Below are 19,389 nucleotides of genomic sequence, written 5' to 3'. Positions count from 1 at the left end.
GGGACCAAATTCAGGCTATATAAGGAACCTTAAAGGTGAGATTTCTTAACAATGCTTGATTTTGCAATCTTAATTTTTTTTTAACATAGAAAATTAAAGAAGCAGAGTATAACTTGCATAGAAAACTTTCTCCTACTCTGGCTTCAAATGCTCCTTTTTTACCCCTTTTCACCTTTAAAAACAGATGCATCTTGCACATAGTCTGTTCTATTCAGAACTTGGAATAAAGAATTTTCAGATGAAATCAGCACGTGTACCTCAGCAAACGCATACATGCCCAACGTCACAATATTTTTGCAGTTTGTAACAAAAATAAACTAAGTCATTTTTTTAGGCCAGAAGGAACCATTATGATCATCTAGTCTGACTTCCTATATAACAGGACAGTAAACGACCAGAGCGAGATGTCAGGTACTTTTCACTAGCAATTATAATAATCTTCTCCTGACAAAATTCTAGAATGATCTCACTTGCCTAGATTTTACAATCTATTTATACTTAGGAGTTTGTACTAAACCCTGTAAAGTACTGTATAAGCTTCTTTATTCAATTCCCCCTCAAACTCAAATACCGAATGAGGTAGTTTGGGCATCAGTTACAAATGCTCCCTCATCCCCAGCAAAAGTGAAGTGGTAATCTATGATACAGTATTTTCCTAGTCTAGGCAATAAGAGTCACTATCTTAAAAGCAAAAAGACTGTCCTCACACACTTTTATACCAAATATTATAGCAGGTAGCTTTGTTTTATGAAATGTATCAGATAAGAATGCCAATATTATATAATACCAATATTAATTTCTGTAAGTGAAAAATCAACTGCTCTTCTTGCAAGCTCTAATTCTAAAAATGCAGTTGCTTTAGAGGGAAGAAAAGCAATACTTACTTCTTTAGGAGCTGGTATTTCTAGTTTTGTTTCTTCTGGAGCTTTGATTGCCATAACAATCTGTTCTTGAAAAGCCTTAATGCTATGAATATCTTGATATGTCACATAAGCTAGTGTACACATAAGTCAAGGATTCTATAAGGAAATCGGTTAACTGTTTTAAGAAAAAGGTATGGCTGTTAACTTGTGATATAATTACTTTCTGATATCTTTCAAGGAATGGACTAGTTTCACTGGTTATTGTCTGAAAATGAATTTATTTAAGCACCAGACTTTTTTCTAGTTAGCCTTCTGCCTAGAGGCAAGCATAGAATGAGAATCTTAGGTGATATTCCCAATTTTCATGTTTAGTGTTCAACTCGTGTCTCAATTACAAAACTACTTTTCATTTGTCAAAGCTTGCCTATGAGATAGGACTACTAAATGCAAATATTCATAATTACTACAGTGACAGTGTTCCTTTAAGACTGCTCCTTCAACTTTTAGCCTCTGCAGTTTAGGCTATATAGACATATATCTGCAAATGTAAGTTTCTTTGGGACCAGTAATTCCAAGTATTACTTGCTCTGTACTAAAGCATGAGGAAGAAGGCAGTGAATTCCACCTCTTACTCGCCATTCTAAATTTCCATCACTAACTGCTTGGCGCCAGTAGCCAAAGTAACTGGTGCAGGAGTTAAAAGGATATTTTGTGTTTTCTGTGTCATCCGTTAATTCAAACAACTGGTGAGCACAGTCTTTAATTAATTCATCCAGAGCTTCTTCCATTGCTGATAAGTCAGAAAGTTCATCTCTAAGCTTTTGTTGCTCTGATGCCTTTCCAGCAATCTGATCGAGATCAGATCCTCTAAAAGAATATGAAAGTTATCAAGAACATTATTTAAAGCTTATATTTATAAATAAAGTGTAATACAAAATACTTAAACATTTTCTCACTTTTAAAAAAGCGTAGCTAAAATGTTGAAAGCTTTTTGGTCAAACTATTATTTTTAGTTTCTTGTAGTCAGTTAAAAAAACCAAAATCTTCACAATTGCTTCATTTCCGGATATTAGAAAGTTAAAAGCATCCTATAATTACAGACTGTATTAATTATACAGTGCAATTTAAGAGGCTGTTCCATCTCATTTATGAAAGTTACTGCAAAACACTAATGAAGCTAAAACACATGTTCACAATTAGGTCAAAGTTAGGTCAAACTACATTATACAAAGCATTTTTGCAAATGTAAGTTAGAAATTTCAAAGCCAACTCACACCCACTGGATAAGATTCTTAGATCTTTTCTGAATTAGGTGGATTCCATCCAATACATTGGTGATGTCATATACTCTTCGTTTTCGTACCCCCAGAGTTGTTGCTACTTCATTCAAATCAAGAACACCATCTGGAGCAGTTTTGACAAGATCCATGAATTTTCGGGTCAAGTAAACAAGGGATGCATCAAAACGAGGCTTTGTGACTTTCAGGGTTTCTGTAAAGGTTTGATATCGTATCATTTAGTATTAATCCTTGCAGCTCTGTTCAAAGCATTGTCATAATTTTCCAATATACAATGCTTATGAAAAGTGTTTTATTAGCACAGGAGGTTGAAGTTTTGTTCTATATCAGTACAAGTCGTAAAGAAAGCTGTCCATCCAATATGCCTTAATTAATTTGCAGAAGTTTTATCTAGAAAGCTAAAAGGTATCTCCATGCCTGTTAAATTCTTGACATTAGACTTCCAACAAGGATATTAACTGTGATATGAACATCTGTATAAGTAATTTTACAAACTGGTAGGTTACTATACAGCCATGATGATATCTTTTGTTTAAAATAGTTCTGTTGCCAATTACAAGCCTGTAATCAAGAGATAAAAGACTGTCTGAATGGCACCTACCTATGCCATCTGGTCCCTCACTTAAATATAACAAAATTAAAAGTTGCTTATTATGTCTGCATATAGGAGCCATTTAACAAGTTCACAAAGGAAAAAGTAAACTAGACCACCCAGTTTTCAAACAGCTGTAATTATATGACTATCAATTACTACAATTAACTTAAATTCAATCACTGGCCAATTTGCACCTCCATTTCATTTAATCAAAACACCCAGTATAAAATCTTTTTTTAAGAACTCCAGCTGCCTTTTGATCTTTCAGAAAGAAGAGATTAATTCAGACATTGACCACAGAAAACTATTTAATCAACAGAAAGTTTTCTTTTTTCCCCTCCTTTGCATGACAACTAAGAAAAGGTGCTAATAACTTGTAGGGGGAAGTTATCCCATTGGGAGAAAGGTTTTTTATGCTGTGTCTTCCAGGTGATTTTTTTTTTTTTTTAAAGGGGAAGTGGAATTAATTTGGAATGTTTGGCTTCTGACTGAGAGAAAGGTTGTTTAAACTAAGGTTATGGCTACACTGCAGATGACTGTCAGCACAGTTATATTGGTCAGGGGTCACACTTATGCCAGCAGAAGTCTGTAGTGTAAATGCAGCCATACCAGCAAAATTGCACTTTACCAATATGTAGCACAGCTTTGCTTGTATAGCTGTGACCACAGCACTACACAGCAGCATCCCCTTGCCTTGCGGACGACAGACAGTGCAGTATGACTGGTAACCGTCATCGTCGTCCAGTGGGTGCTCCTGGCTGGCCTTGGTAAGGTCGGTCGGGGGCACCTGAACAAAAAAGGGAATGACTCCAGGTCATTCTCTTCTTTAAGTTTTGTGTAATGGAGATTCCGTCCTGCCTGGAATATCATGCCAGCTGGAGGCTTCTGCCTCAGGCTGCTCTCCCAGTCGGCAGCACTGCACGGTCACGCCTACCCCTTGCTCCCAGGGCTCAATCAGATACTCAGATCTCTACATTTTGCTGCAAATAAAAAAATTAAGCTGCCGTTTAGAACTGTCCCCCAACATACATATCCTGGGACATTTTGTATTTTACCAGTGTCAATCAAAGGCCAACACACAAATGGAGATTCAGTCCTGCCTGTGCTTCTATTCTAGTGCTTATCACAGATTCCCATTTTCAGCTATAGGCTGAGCAAGTGCAGAATGGTGATTCACTTGACTTTGCTATAAGCCAACCGCCCTCCCCCACCCCCCTTTGATCTCTGCTTGCAGAGGCAATAAAGTCAGTGTTGCTTCAAATTCATGCATTCTTTATTACTTCATCACACAAATGGGGGGATAACTGCCAAGGTAGCCCAGGAGGGGTGGAGGAGGAGGAGGGAAGCAACAGGTGGGGTTGTTGTAGGGGCACTCCCTAGAATGGAATGCAGCTCATCATTTCTGCGGGATGTCTGGGGCTCTGACCCGGAGTGGCCGTTTCCCTCTCTGGTTCTTTAGTAGGCTTGCCTGATATTCTAGGCAGGACTGATTCTCCATTAGACAAAACTTGAAGAGAATGACCAGGGGAGTCATTCCCATTTTTGTCCAGGCGCCTCCGACCGACCTCACCGAGGCCGGCCAAGAACACCCATGACAGCAGCAGACGGTACAGTATGGCCGGTAACCGTCTTTGCCAACCTGCAACGGTAAGGGGATGCTGCTGTGTAGCTCTGCAGTACCATGTCTGTCAGCAGCATCCAGTAGACATACGGTGACAGTGAAAAAAGGCTGAACGGGCTCCATGGTTGCCGTGCTATGGCGTCTGCCCGGGCAATCCAGGGAAAAGGGCGCAAAACGATTGTCTGGATTGCTTTCACAGGAGGAGGACTGACGGACGACATTTACTCATAACCACCCACGACAAATTTTTGGCCCCATCAGGCATTGGGATCTCAACCCAGAATTCCAATGGGCGAGGGAGACTGCGGGAATTATGGGATAGCTATTGGAAAGCTACCCACAGTGCAGCGCTCCGGAAGTCGACGCTAGCCTCAGTACATGGATGCACACCGCCAAATTAATGTGCTTAGTGTGGCCGCATGCACTCGACTTTATACAATCGGTTGCCAAAAACTGAATTCTGTAAATTCGGAGTAATCCTGTAGTGTAGACATACCCTATGGGTCCAAGAGTCCTTTGAGAGTATATGGAATCAAGACCTACCTCAGTCTATCTGTAAAACACTGAAGGTGCGCCACAGGCCTAAGAGGCTCTCTTACTGGTTCTCTCTATAGATCAGATGTTTCAAATATTGTACCACTATAGGGTGCACTCCAGTCCAGGTTTTACAGCCCAAGAGCATCTGAAATTTGATTTAAAAAAAAAAAAAACAACAACAAAAAAACCCACCTATGGGCCAAATTCTCCACAGCCCACTAACTTCAATTGGGTTGCATGGCATGTAACTCATAGCAGAATTTGTCCCATATATTCCTTAATTTGTACTACTAAACTACCAATTTCTGTCCCTGATTCTGTTAAGACTGTGCCTACTTCAGGTTTGACTTAATAAATCTTAAGATTTTTTAATTGAAATTTTCCAGTATTAATGAGACACATTTGTCCTTAGTTTGCATGACATCTTTATAATATATTATTTATTCCATTCCTGTAAGGTTGTATACCTTGAATATCAGAACGGCAGAGATCCAATCACCACATCAAATTAAACTAAACAGCCAAAAAAATTGTAAGTACACTAGAAGCAGGAAGCCTACCAAACAATCAGTGGGGCCACAGGACGATCAAGGTAAGAGAGCACTCAAGGAAGATAAGACCATTGTGGAGAAACTAAATGAATTACTTGCATCAGTCTTCACTGCAGAGGATGTGAGGGAGATTCCCACACCTTTTTAGATGACAAATCTGAGGTACTGTCCCAGGCTGATGTGTCAACAGAGGAGGTTCTGGAACAAATTGATAAATTAAATGGTAATAAGCCTCCAGGTCCAGATGGTATTCACACGAGTTTTGAAGGAACTCAGATATGAAACTGCAGAACTACTAACTGCGGTATGTAACCTATCACTTTAATCAGCTTCTGCACCAGATGACTGGAGGATAGCTAATGTGACACCAATTTTTAGAAAAGGCTCCAGAGTCAATCCTTGCAATTATAGGCAACTTTGGTACCAGGCAAATTGGTTGAAACTATAGTAAAGAACGAAATTGTGAGGCACATGGATGAACATGATTTGTTGGGGGAAGAGTCAACATGGCTTTTGCAAAGGGAAATCACGTCTCACCAATCTATTAGAATTCTTTGAGGGGAGGTCAACAAACACGTGGACAAGGGTGATCCAGTGGACATAGTGTACTTGGACTTTCACAAAGCCTTTGACAAGGTCCCCCACTAAAGGTTCTTAAGCAAATTAAGCAGTCATGGGATAAAAGAGAAGGTCCTCTCATGGATCAGTAACTGGTTAAAAGATAGGAAACAAAGGGTAGGAATAAATGATCAGTTTTCACAATGAAGACAGGTAGTGGGGTGCACCAGGGATCTGTACTGGGACCACTGCTGTTCAACATATTCATAAATGATCTGGAAAAAGAAGTAAACAGTGAGGTGGCAAATTTGACAGATGATACAAAATTACTTAAGATAGTTAAGTCCAAAGCAGAGTGCAAAGAGTGACAAAGAGATCTCACAAAACTGGGTGACTGGGCAACAAGATGAAATTCAGTGTTGATAAATGCAAAGTAATGCACATTGGAAAACAATCTCAACTATACATACAAAATGATGCAGTCGAAATTAGCTATTACCACTCAAGAAAGATCTTGGAGTCATTGTGGATAGTTCTCTGAAAACATCCACTCAATGTGCAGCAGCAGTCAAAAAAGTTAACAGAATGTCAGGAACCACTAGGAAAGGAATAGATAGCAAGACAGAAAATATCATAATGCCACTATATAAAACCATGGTATGCCCACACCTGGAATACTTCATGCAGTTCTGGTTGCCCCATCTCAAAAAGATATTAGAGTTGGAAAAGGTACAGAGAAGAGCAACAAAAATTATTAGGGATATGGAACAGCTTCCATACAAAGAGATATTAATAAGACTGGGACTTTTCAGCCTGGAAAAGAAATGACTTAGGGGGGACATGATGGAGATCTATAAAATCATGAATGTGTGAAGGTGAATAAGGAAGTGTTATTTATTCCTTCACATAACACAAGAACCAAGGGTCATCCAACGAAATTAATAGGGAGCAGACTGATACCAGTCAGCTGTGTTCTTGGGGAACCAAGGCACAGTATCCAGCCTGACTCATGAAAGACACCCCCCCTCCCCTACCAGCCTCTGCTTGAACCAAAACTGATCAGAGAAAAGACTTGCAGAGAGCAATAAAGGGCATTGGGAGACACACCTAGACCCCTCCTAACAAGGGTGACAAGAACAAAGGCAACTCCCCTAGACTCATCTGCATGAAAGATGGGAGAGGTATCTCCATTAGCATACAGAATGGAGAACAGAGAACCGCACTGAACTCTGGGACCAGAAAAGCAGGGAAGCACTGCATCATGGGGGATCTCTGCTCCAGATGTTAATGAACCTACGCCTGCACACACCCAGCTCAGCAATTATCAGACCAATTCTAGTAATTAATCCTTGACTGATATCCTAAATACTGAAACAGCCTAATTGCACTGTGAACTCCCTGGAAGAAAACACCATCCATAGCCAAGAGAAATCAGCTCCTATTGTCTAGCTGAAAGAAAACCCTCAAGTCATCAGTTTACCCATAAACAAATCTAGGGTTCTCCCTTGAACCATTGTTGTTTCTCTACAAAAACTCCTATGTTTAAGTAAGTGTTCTGATGCATGGATCAAAACTCTGCATCAGTTCCACGGGGATTTCATCTTCTCCTGACTGATCATGCTGGGGGCTCTGCCAGTCTCCAGCACTCAAGACCCTGAGCTACCATCACCTGGGTACCCCGACCAATTCAAGCTTCAGGGAGCGGTGAGATCCCTCTCTCTCTGTTTTCTTTTCTACCTCAGGTATTAACCTTTAATAATGTAACTGTTATGTTAGTTTAGGCTCTCTTTGTGTAGTTATCACTATTATTCAATAAATAAATTTTATGGTTAAGCTGGTTGCTTCTCTCTCTGAACTTTACTCTTTTGTGTTTCTAGCTTCCCCATTTACTCTGCAGCAATGCTTCTTTTATCTCAGCTAAAGATCCTTGTAGCACCCAAAGATACTGTGGGGTTTGCTCATCAAGTGGGTTACTACCAGTACAATTGTGATGTGAAAGTGGGGGTAGAGACGTGCTGAACCTGTAACATATAAGGGCGGCAGCTTGAAAGTACTGCTTGACCCAGTCCGCTGAGTACAGGGGCATATAAGGGTGGCAGCCTGGAAATGCTGTTCAACCCAGCCTGCTCAGGCTTAGGCCTGGTCTACACTATGAGTTTAATTCGAATTTAGCAGGGTTAAATCGAATTAACCCTGCACCCCTCCACACAATGAAGCCATTTCTTTCAAAATAAAGGGCTCTTAAAACTGATTTCTGTACTCCTCTCTGATGAGTGGAGTAGCACCGAAATCGATATTGTCATTTCGAATTAGGGTTAGTGTGGCCGCAATTCGATGGTATTGGTCTCCGGGAGCTATCCCACAGTGCACCATTGTGACCGCTCTGGACAGCGATCTGAACTCGGATGCACTGGCCAGGTAGACAGGAAAAGCCCCGCGAACATTTGAATTTCATTTCCTGTTTGCCCAGCACAGGAGAGCACAGGTGACCACACAGAGCTCATCAGCACAGGTAACCATGCAGGCCGATAATCGAAAAAGAGCACCAGCATGAACCGTACGGGAGGTACTGGATCTGATCGCTATATGGGGAGAGGATTCAGTGCTAGCAGAACTTCGTTTGAAAAGACGAAATGCCAAAACTTTTGAAAAAATCTCCAAGGGCATGATGGAGAGAGGCCACAATAGGGACTCAGAGCAGTGCCGTGTGAAAGTCAAGGAGCTCAGACAAGCCTATCAGAAAACAAAGGAGGCAAACGGTCGCTCCGGGTCAGAGCCGCAGACATGCCGCTTCTACGCTGAGCTGCATGCAATTCTAGCTGCATGCACCACTACCCCACCTCTGACCGTGGATTCCGAGGCGGCGGTAATCTCATCAGCCACACCTGAGGATTCTGCAGACAGGGAGGAGGAGGCGGAGCAGCTTGCAGAGAGCACACAGCACTCCGTTTTCCCCAACAGCCAGGATCTTTTTCTCAGCCTGACTGAAGTACCCTCCCAAGCCAATACCCAAGACCATGACCTCATGGAAGGGACCTCAGGCGAGCTTACCTTTTAAAATATAAAACATGGTTTAAAAGCAAGCGTTTTTTAATGATTAATTTGTCCTGAGGACTTGGAATGCATTCGCGGCCAGTACAGCTACTGGAAAAGTCTGTTAACGTGTCTGGGGATGGAGCGGAAATCCTCCAGGGACATCTCCATGAAGCTCTCCTGGAGGTACTCCAAAAGCCTTTGCAGAAGGTTTCTGGGCAGTGCAGCCTTATTCCGTCCTCCATGGTAGGACACTTGACCACGTCATGCTAGTAGCAAGTAATCTGGTATCATTGCATGACAAAGCCTGGCAGCGTATGGTCCTGGTGTTCGCTGGCATTCAAGCAACATGCGTTCTTTATCTCGCTGTGTAATCCTCAGGAGAGTGATATCGCTCATGGTAACCTGGTTGAAATACGGGAATTTAATTAAGGGGACCGAGGTGGCTGAAAAGAAATCCTTCCCTGTAGTAAGCCAAGCGCCCGGGGGAAGGGTTGGGGAGGGGGGCGCGGCGGGACACAATTGGCGCTGAGCTTTTCACGTGTGGCTAGCAGGGATCTTCCCTGATACCAGCCACGCGGTGGGGAGAGGGATAAAGCGATCATTCCAGAGAACTGGATGGGGGGGGGGGAAAAGGGGGTTGTTTTCTGCTGCTGAAGGTTAACAGGAAAACCGCAGCACTCAAAAAGCTTTACTTGGTATGTGGGAAAGGAGGGCGCAGAAGCCGAAAGACAATGGCTTACCATGGCCGCATGCAAGCCAAATTCTGTTGCCCAGACCTGCGTCTGTGATCTGTAGCAGCAAAGCCATAGGCACTCAATATTAAGAGGCAAAATGCGACCTTGCACAGAAATCACATGTGCTATGTAATGTGAATAGTGTTGTTCATCGTGAAAGAGTATAAGCATTGTTCTGTAAAATGTATCTTTTTAAAAAATTCTCTCCTTTTTTTCCCCTCCCTCCAGCGGCTGCAAATTTTTCAAGCCTCCCTCCTCCGTCCTGAAGGCTATCTCAGATAAGGCATTGGAAAAAGAGGATGCGAGACGAGATGTTCGCGGAAATCATGGAATCCACCCGCAATGAAAGAGCTCATCTAAATGAGTGGAAGGGCATGGTTTCAAAGTATAGAAAAGATGCCAGTGAACGTGAGGACATGAGGGACCAACGTGAGGACATGAGGGACACTTGGGATGAGAGGTGGCGGCAGGAAGATCAGAGGAGGCAGGATGCAACGCTGGGGCTGCTGCGTGAGCAAACAGACATGCTCCAGCGTCTGGTGGAGCTTCAGGAACAGCAGCAGGATCACAGACTGCTGCTGCAGCCCCTGTATAACCACCCTCCCCCATCACCATGTTCCATAGCCTCCTCACCCAGACGTGTAAGAACGCGGGGGGGGGGGGGGGAGGGAAGCTCCGTGCACCCTCCCATTCCACCCCAGTGGACAGCCCGAGCAAAAGGCTGTCATTATTTTAACCTTTTTTTAGTGGCCTTTTCCTTCCCTCTGATCCTCCTCCCAAACCCCACCCAGGCTACCTTCTCAGTTCTCTCCCTCTTTTTATAATCAATTAATAAAGAATACATGATTTTTAAACAATAGTGACTTTATTTCCTTTGAAAGCAAGCTGTGATCGAAGGGAGAGGGTGGGTTGCCTACAGAGAATGAGTCAATAAAGGGGGCGGGTTTTCATCGAGAAACAAACAGAACTTTCACACGGTAGCCTGGCCAGTCATGAAACTGGTTTTCAAAGCTGCTCTGATGCGCCGCGCTTCCTGATGTGCTCTTCTAATCGCCCTGGTGTCTGGCTGCGCGTAATCAGCAGCCAGGCGATTTGCCTCAGCCTCCCACCCCGCCATAAACGTCTCCCCCTTACTCTCACAGAGATTGTGGAGCACACAGCAAGCAGCAATAACAATGGGGATATTGGTTTGGCTGAGGTCTGAGCGAGTCAGTAAAGTGCGCCAGCGACCTTTTAAATGGCCAAATGCACATTCCACCACCATTCTGCACTTGCTCAGCCTGTAGTTGAACAGCTCCTGACTCCTGTCCAGGCTGCCTGTATATGGCTTCATGAGTCATGGCATTAACGGGTAGGCTGGGTCCCCAAGGATAACTATAGGCATTTCAACATCCCCGACGGTTATTTTCTGGTCCGGGAAGTAACTCCCTTGCTGCAGCCGTTTAAACAGAGTAGTGTTCCTGAAGAAGCAAGCATCACGAACCCTTCCCGGCCAGCCCACGTTGATGTTGGTGAAATGTCTCCTGTGATCCACCAGTGCTTGCAGCACCACTGAAAAGTAACCCTTGCGGTTTATGTACTGGGTACCCTGGTGCTCCGGTGCCAAGATAGGGATATGGGTTCCATCTACGCCCCACCACAGTTAGGGAATCCCATTGCAACAAAGCCGTCCACTATGGCCTGCACATTTCCCAGAGTCACTACCTTTCGTAGCAGCAGTTCAATGATTGCTTTGGCTACTTGCATGACATCAGCCCCCACAGTAGATTTGCCCACTCCAAATTGATTCCTGACTAACCGGTAGCTGTCTGGCGTTGCAAGCTTCCACAGGGCTATTGCCACTCGCTTCTCAACTGTGAAGGCTGCTCTCATCCTGGTATTCTGGTGCTTCAGGGCAGGGGAAAGCCACAAAGTTCCATGAAAGTGCCCTTACACATGCGAAAGTTTTGCAGCCACTGGGAATCGTCCCACACCTGCAACACTATGCGGTCCCACCAGTCTGTGCTTGTTTCCCGGGCCCAGAATCGGCGTTCCACAGATAGAACCTGCCCCATTAACAACATGATCTCCAAAGCACCGGGACCCGCGGTTTGAGAGAATTCTGTGTCCATGTCCATGTCCGCATCACCGCGCTGCCATCGCCGCCTCCTCCTTGCCTCGTTTTTCTGGTCCTGGTTCAGCGTAAACTGCATGATAATGCGCGAGGTGTTTACAATGTTCACGACTGCTGTCTTGAGCTGAGCGGGCTCCATGCTTGCCGTGGTATGGCATCTGCTGTGTTCACCCAGGAAAAAAGGCGCGAAACGGTTGTCTGCCGTTGCTTTCATGGAGGGAGGGGTGAGGCTGTACCCCAAACAACCTGCGACAATGTTTTTTCCCCATCAGGCACTGGGATCTCAACCCAGAATTCCAATGGGCGGGGGAGACTGCAAGAAATATGGGATAGCTATGGGATAACTACCCACAGTGCAACGCTCCGGAAATCGACGCTAGCCCCGGTACGTGGATGCACACCGCCGAATTAATGTGCTTAGTGTGGCCGCATACATTCGACTTTATACAATCTGTTTCGAAAATTCGAATTCTGTAAATTCGGATTAATCCCGTAGTGTAGACATACCATTACTCTACTCCGGTGCGGTAATTGTGGCATATAAGAGTGACAGCCTGAAAGTGCTGCTTGGCCCAGCCTATTGAGCCCAGGGGCATATAGGGGGGGGGGGGGAGAGGGAGAGAGAGAGAGAGAGAGAGAAAGAGTGTGTGTGTGTGTCTCTCTCTCGCTCTCTCTCTCTCTGGAGGAACCCAGCCTTAGGGAACACAGGTCCTGCAGGATAGCACCAGTGAGAGGGGAATTGCAGAAGGGAGAAGTAGAGCTCCATATGAAAACACACTTGACCTGAGCAGTACATTGATAGAATTACAGAAACCCCCTCCCCAGAAGAGTAACCCTAATAAATGAGCATATCCCAAAGTAAAGGGCAAATCTGATAACAAGATTTAAAACAAACAAAAGGAAATATTACTGTAGAACTTATTGCCATGGGATGATGTGAAGAACAAAACTATAATGGGGTTAAAAAAAGAATTAGATGCATTCATAGAGAATAGATCCATCAATGGCTATTAGTCAGGGGTAGGCAAACTTTTTGGCCCGAGGGCCACATCTGGGTATGGAAATTGTATGGTAGGCCACGAATGCTCACGAAATTGGGGGTAGGGGTGAGGGCTCCTTCTGGGGATGTGGGCTCTTTGGTAGGGCTGGGGATGAGAGGTTAGAAGTGCAGGCTCCAGTGGCACTTACCTCAAGCAGCTCCCGGAAGCAGCAGCATGTCCCCCCTCTAGCTCCTACACAGTGGCATGACCAGGTGGCTCTGTGCCCTGCCCCGTCCGCAGGCGCCACCCTTACAGCTCCCATTGGCCATGGTTCCCGGCCAATGGGAGCTGTGAGGGCGGCACTTGGGGCAGGGGCAGCGTGCGGAGCCCCATCTGCCCCATGCATAGGAGCCAGAGGGGGGACATGCCGCTGCTTTCGGGAGCTGCGTGGAGCCACGGCACACGCCGAGTAGGGCAAGCCCCAGACCCCGCTCCCCAGCTGGAGCGCCAGAACACAGCAAGCTCCAGACCCCGCTCCCCGGCAGGATCTTGAGCCGGATTAAAATGCCTGAAGGGCTGGATGCGGCCCCTGGGCCGTAGTTTGCCCACCCCTGCTATTAGTTGTGGGTGTCCCTAGCCTCCGACTGCCAAAAGCGGGGAGTGGATGGCAGAGAGTGGGTCACTCCAAGCTTGCCTGTTCTGTTCATTCCCTTTGAAGCACTTGGCATTTGCCACTGTCAGAATATACGATACTGGGCCAGCATGGCCGTTCTCGTGTTCTTAAATTTGCTAGATGATTTATTAATTGGGAGTTTGCATCATTTCATATTAATAACTAGTGGAAAATTGCCTCTAAACAAGGGGTTCTCAGACTTTTGTACTGGTGACCCCTTTCACACGGCAAGCCTCTGAGTGCGACCCCCCCCTTATACACTAAAAACATTTTTTAATATATTTAACACCATTATAAACGCTGGAGGCAAAGCAGGGTTTGGGGTGGAGGGTGACAGCCCGTGACTCCCCATGTAATAACCTCACGACCCCCTGAGGGGTCCCAACCCCCAGTTTGAGAACCCCTGCTCTAAACAGGCTCAAAATTCACTCAATCTTATGTTTATCTGGATAAATTCTGAATACTGTTTTGAAACATGCAAGATTTAAAGCCATGTATATGTTAATGGAATATCTGCTACAAAGAGTAAGCAGTACATGTAACAAAGTTCTCAAAATAAAGCATTCATCATAGTTTCATATTGTAACTACATTAGAACCCGTTTATCCCACACTCCTTTAACTGGCTCTCCTCATTTACTGAACCAGAACTCCAGGGCCAGAAACAGGCGATCTCCACTGTGGCTGGCTAGATGGCGCTGCAGCATTGCATTTTCCCATTCTTTGGTTTATCTGGAATTTTGATTATCTGATCTGGCAGCTCAGTCCGAATTAGACTGTATAAACGGGGTTCTACTGCATTTCATATTTGATCATCCCTTTCCTATCAGGCCTTATATGCCTGTAGCCCAATTTCCCTGCTCCATTCCAGCATGTCTTCCGTAAGGCCAATTAACCATACCTTTCTATACCTATGGCCTACGAAATTCACAGCCATGAAAAACGCATCATGGACTGTGAAATCTGAACTGATCTTTTGTGTGCTTTTACCCTATACTATATAGATTTCACGGGGGAGGCCAGCGTTTCTCAAATTGGGAGTCCTGACCCAAAAGGGAGTTGCGGGGGGGGAGGTGTCACCAGGTTATTTTAAGGGGGGGGGGGTCACACTATTGCCACCCTTATTTTTGCACTGCCTTCAGAGTTGGGTAACCGGAAAGTGGTGGCTGTTGGCACCCAGCTGTGAAGGCAGCGCCCTGCCAGCAGCATCACAGAAGTAAGACTGGCAATACCATACCATGCCACCCTTACTTATGTGCTGCTGCCTTCAGAGCTGGGCAGCCGGAGAGTGGCGGCTGCTGACAGAGGGTCCAGCTCTGCAGGCTGCAGCGCAAAAGTAAAGGTGGCAATACCATACCATGCCATCCTTACTTCTGCACTGCTGCTGGCGGCAGCTCTACCCTCAGAGCTGGGCTCCCAGCCAGCAGCCACCACTCTCCAGCTGCCCAGCTCTGAAGGCAGTGCCACCACCAGCAGCAGCACAGAAGGGTAGCAGTACTGCAACCCCCCCCCCCCCACACACACACACACAATAACCTTGTGATCCCCCCATAACTCCTTTTTGGGTCAGGACCCCTACAATTACAACACCATGTAATTTCAGATTTAAATAGCTAAAATCATGAAATTTACAATTTTAAAAATCCTATGATCATGAAATTGACCAAAATGGACCAGGAATTTGGTAGGGCCCTATTTATACCCCATCACTATAAGGAGATGGAAAGCGAAAAACAAAATGGTCAGTGATGGGCTGATTATTACTGCTTGCTCAACTGCTGATTTTGCTCCATGCCATCACTCCCTCTGTTTTATACAGATTATAAACAAAAAAAGGAGGCAAGTATGTGTACAGTGCCTGGCATTCTTTGGGTAAATACATGAAGTAAGTTTGTGAAGAGAGCAGCAGTTTATTTAAACTCCTCCTCTAACCGCATAAACCTTGAGAAAAAGAAACATCTCTAAATTTGAAGTTCAGGAACTTACTTCTCATTGTCACAAACTGTACCTCATCTTCCATATTAAGGTTGATTGTTGGTGGCTAAAAAAAACAAAACAAAGCACAAAAAAGGTTAGTATAAGCCATGAAATATACATGGCAATCAGGAAGCTTTCCTGAGTGAAGGTTAGCTTCCCTTCTGTAGAATGGAAGTTTTTGTTAAATAAGTTGTCTTAAGTCTTCAGAGAGCTTCAGTGTTTTTTCTACTATTCCTAGCTTTGCGGAAGTATAACCAAGGGAAAATTTAACCATCTGGTTAGATTTCACTCCTGGGATAGAAAACTCTGTAGGGTGAAACTGACAACTGGGCTGGTTTTCACTGTGCTCTGGCTCAAACCTTTCCCAACCAACAGCAGACACAGGCACTTGAGCCACATAGGATTAACATAAAGGCTTGTGGAAGGGGTCAGTAGTGTAGACACCCCCCAAAACTCAACTCCTATGACAACTGCAGATTTCAGGAGTGATAAAGGACTGGTGATCCACCCAGGTAGTTGCTATGAGGTGGGGGAGAGAATGTTCCTGCTTAGCTGGGCCAGGGGTTTGCTCCTCACATAGGCATTGCATAGAAAGCATTAATGGATGCCTTGATCATCTTTCCCTTCACTTCTTGATAGCCCATTACATAGATTATATAATTTAGAACACAGGTTGATATAATTACAATGCAAATAGTTTGACTTCAACTCTTAGGCTAGGTCCACAGTACCCGCCCGATTTGGCGGGTAGAGATCGATCTTCTGGGATCGATTTATCGCGTCTCATCTGGACACGATAAATCGAAGCCAGAAGCGCTCCCCCGTCGACTGCGGAACTCCTGCTCGCAGAGAGGAGGAAGCGCTGTCGACGGGGGAGCTTGCCTGCGCCGCGTGGACCCGCAGTAAGTACGCGTAGTTTGAGCTAGGAAACATCAAGTTCAGCTATGCTATTCTCATAGCTGAAGTTGCGTTTCCTACATCGATCCCCCACCCCAGTGCGGACCAGCCCTTAGGCTGGCAGACTATGTTAGTCGCGGAATTTGTATTAACCCTGGATGTTTTCTGAGCAATGGAATTGCAACAGTGATCCTGCAAGGCCTCCCTCTTTTTCCTGCAAGTTCTCTTGAAGTAATGCCACAAAACAAGGGCGTTTATCAAAGTTTCCCCAGTGAAACACCTAAAATTTCCAGCTACCAACCCATGAAAAATGCAGAAAAAAAGCTATCAAATCAAATTTAGCCCAAGTTTTAGGATTTATCAAAATAAGTTTAAAAAAAATCCACGGCAGTTGAAACAGATGCAGCTTTTTTATTTCCGAATGAACAGATCGTGTTTTTAAATCATCCTCCCGGGTAACCCACTACATCATCAGCGCAGCAGAACCTGCGAACAAACCCGGGGAGAAAGAAGCGGTTTATCTGCAGCAGCGCCCGGAGAGCCAGCGCCGCGCAGAGCAACCAGCCGTCCTACCCCTTAACATCATCTAAGCCGCACACCTAAGAAAAGCAGCTTTTTTGGCGACTCTGATTTTTAACACCGCCGCATCCTTCCTTTTCCAGGGGCCCGGGTGTGTGTGTGGGGGTCATTTAAGGCGCGTGGAGAAAGCCGGACATCGCCCCCATCTCAGGTGTCCCCCGCGCTCTCTGTGCTCGCAGAAGGTCGGGGAGCAGGAGAGCGACGGGGCCAGGGCGCCGCGCAGCCACCAGCCGCTTCCCGCCCTCACTCACCCGTAGCGTGTCCGGGTACAGCGGCCGCAGGCTCTTCCCCTTGGCGGGGGTGGCCATATTAGCTCGGCCCCTCTCCTCCCCGCCCAGCGGTCGGCGTCAAGCCTCTCGCGGCCTGGGACGCTCCTTACAGGCCGCCGCCCACCTGGAGCTCCGAGTCCATGTCCGGGCAAGCGCCGCCCCCCGTCACACCTCTGGGAGGAGCGGGCAGGGCCCGGCTGCGTTGCGATCCGCTCCCCCCGCCGGCGGCCGCTGGGCGGGAAAAGCGACTCCCGGCGGTGGCGGCGTGAGGCTCCCCGTGTCACTCAGTCCATGGCGCGGCCGCCTCTCGCAGCAAGCAGCTGCCTCCCGCCACAGCCCCCATTCTCCGCCCCTCAGCCTGGCTCCTGCGGCCGGCCTCCCTTACCCACCAGCCTCCGCGAACGGGTGACGCAGGCTGCCCCGCCCCCTGGCTGCACAAACCCCGCCCCTTCCTTGCGGCGCTCGTGAGTGACGAGCCGGTGAATTCTGAGAGGGCGCTTTTTGTGACGTCACAACCGTCTCGCCAACCCTGCGGTGGCGGCGCTCGCCTCAGGCCGGGGGACGTTACCCGTCCCTCTCCCTGCTCCTGCGCGGCGGGGCGTGGGGCTGGGCCGACGCCCTAGTGAATCTCAGGCTATTTTCTTTCATGAAGGGTGAGAGGAGGTAATGGAGGAAAACACCCGTAACCCAAATCCCGCCTGGGCTAAGCCCTGCTGGCCCCAGCCCGTTGGGGGCGCCCTGCAGCCCGACTCCCGTGGTAGAAGCAATTGAAACCGGAGAGAGGCTCTCGAGGCCGCAGGAGCTGTGCTGTACCCCACCCGCTCCCATCTCACTAAACCTTTGGGTCCCTCCATGGCTCTAGGTCTGGAGAAAGCCCCTTCGCAGGCGCCGCCATTGCCCCTCTGTGTGGGAGACCAAACAAAGCCCTTCCGTGCGAGGGCACCATCACCTCCCCCCAGATACTCCCCTCATGATTCAGCAGAGAGATACCTGGGGAGGGACAGGTGTCAAGAGTCAGCAGGTGGTTTCCAGTATGTGTGGTAAGGAGCTCAGCACGCTCAGAATCCTGGAATCCTACAAACGTAGGACTGGAAGGGATCTCGGTAGCTCAGCTAGTCCAGTCCCCTGCACTGAGGCAGGACTAAGTGTTATCTAGACCAGTGGTGCCCAACCTTATTACATAGGAGGGTCACATAAACGTAAGCCCAACCTTGTGTGAGCCAAACAGATTCTACATATTTAATAGGATTTAAAGTCACATGTATTGATTTATATTTTAAGTTCAGCTTGTTTTGTATGTATTTAAATAGGTTGTTTATATGTACAGTATTGTGTATTTACACCCTTGGGTAAACTAAAATGATGTAAACATGGTGACAAAATGCTAATGAATTAGTATATTGTGTTGAAGCAGGCCGTGAGCCTTATGAAATGCTCTGGTTGGCTGTGCATGGCTTGCAGGCTGTAGGTTGGGCACCCTGATCTAGACCATCCCTGACAGGTATTTGTCTAACTTGTTCTTAAAAACCTGAAATGAGGGAGATTCCACAACCTCCCCAGGTAATTTTTTCCAGTGCTTAACTACCCTTACAGCTAGGAAGTTTTTCCTAATCTCTACCCTAAATCTCCCTGCTGTAATTTAAGCCCATTACTTCTTGACCTGTCCTCAGTGGATAAGGAGAGCAATTGATCACCCTTCTATTTATGACAACCTTTTATGCACTTGAAGATTATGTCCCTCTCAGTCTTCTCTTCCCCAGACTAAACAAACCAGTTTTTTTTTTTTAATCTTGCCTTGTAGGTCCTGTTTTCTAGAACTTAAATAATTTTTGTTGCTCTCCTCTGGACTTTCTCCAATTGCCCACATTTTTCTTGAAGTGTGGTGTCCTGAACTGAACAGAATACTCCAGTTGGGGCCTTATCAATGCTGAATAGAGTGGAAGAATTACTTCTTATGTCTTGCTTACAACATTCATGCTAATACATCCCAGAATGATATTTGCATTTTTTTTTTTGCAACAGTGTTACATTGTTGGCCCATATTTAGTTTGTGATCTACTATCCTTTTCTGCAATACTCCTTCCTAGGCAGTCATTTCCCATTTTGTAT

General features: G+C 46.0%; 1 protein-coding gene across 7 annotated transcripts in view; it reads right to left on the bottom strand.

The window, feature by feature from the left end:
• E2F6 (E2F transcription factor 6) overlaps window positions 1-18,412 on the bottom strand; it is a 28,078-nt gene extending 9,666 nt beyond the window's left edge. Inside the window, exons 1-5 of one of the 7 annotated variants that reach the window (XM_005293109.4) lie at window positions 18,271-18,412; window positions 15,545-15,599; window positions 2,138-2,354; window positions 1,572-1,730; window positions 885-999 (exon numbers count right to left, since the gene is read on the bottom strand). In XM_005293109.4, the coding sequence (XP_005293166.1) occupies window positions 885-999; window positions 1,572-1,730; window positions 2,138-2,354; window positions 15,545-15,578 (525 nt within the window). In that variant the 5' untranslated portion in view covers window positions 15,579-15,599; window positions 18,271-18,412. Of the gene's footprint in view, window positions 1-884; window positions 1,000-1,571; window positions 1,731-2,137; window positions 2,355-15,544; window positions 15,600-17,031; window positions 17,738-18,270 lie in introns of those variants that run through there. The other 6 variants (XM_005293106.5, XM_005293107.5, XM_005293108.5 and 3 more) reach the window with 6 other exon arrangements.
• Window positions 18,413-19,389: the final 977 nt, after the last annotated feature.

This window comes from Chrysemys picta, chromosome 3 (assembly GCF_011386835.1).
Source record: "Chrysemys picta bellii isolate R12L10 chromosome 3, ASM1138683v2, whole genome shotgun sequence".
Lineage (NCBI taxonomy): Eukaryota > Metazoa > Chordata > Testudines > Emydidae > Chrysemys > Chrysemys picta.
The sequence above is the reverse complement of the archived record's forward strand: the minus strand, read 5'-3'. Positions and strand labels throughout refer to the sequence as shown.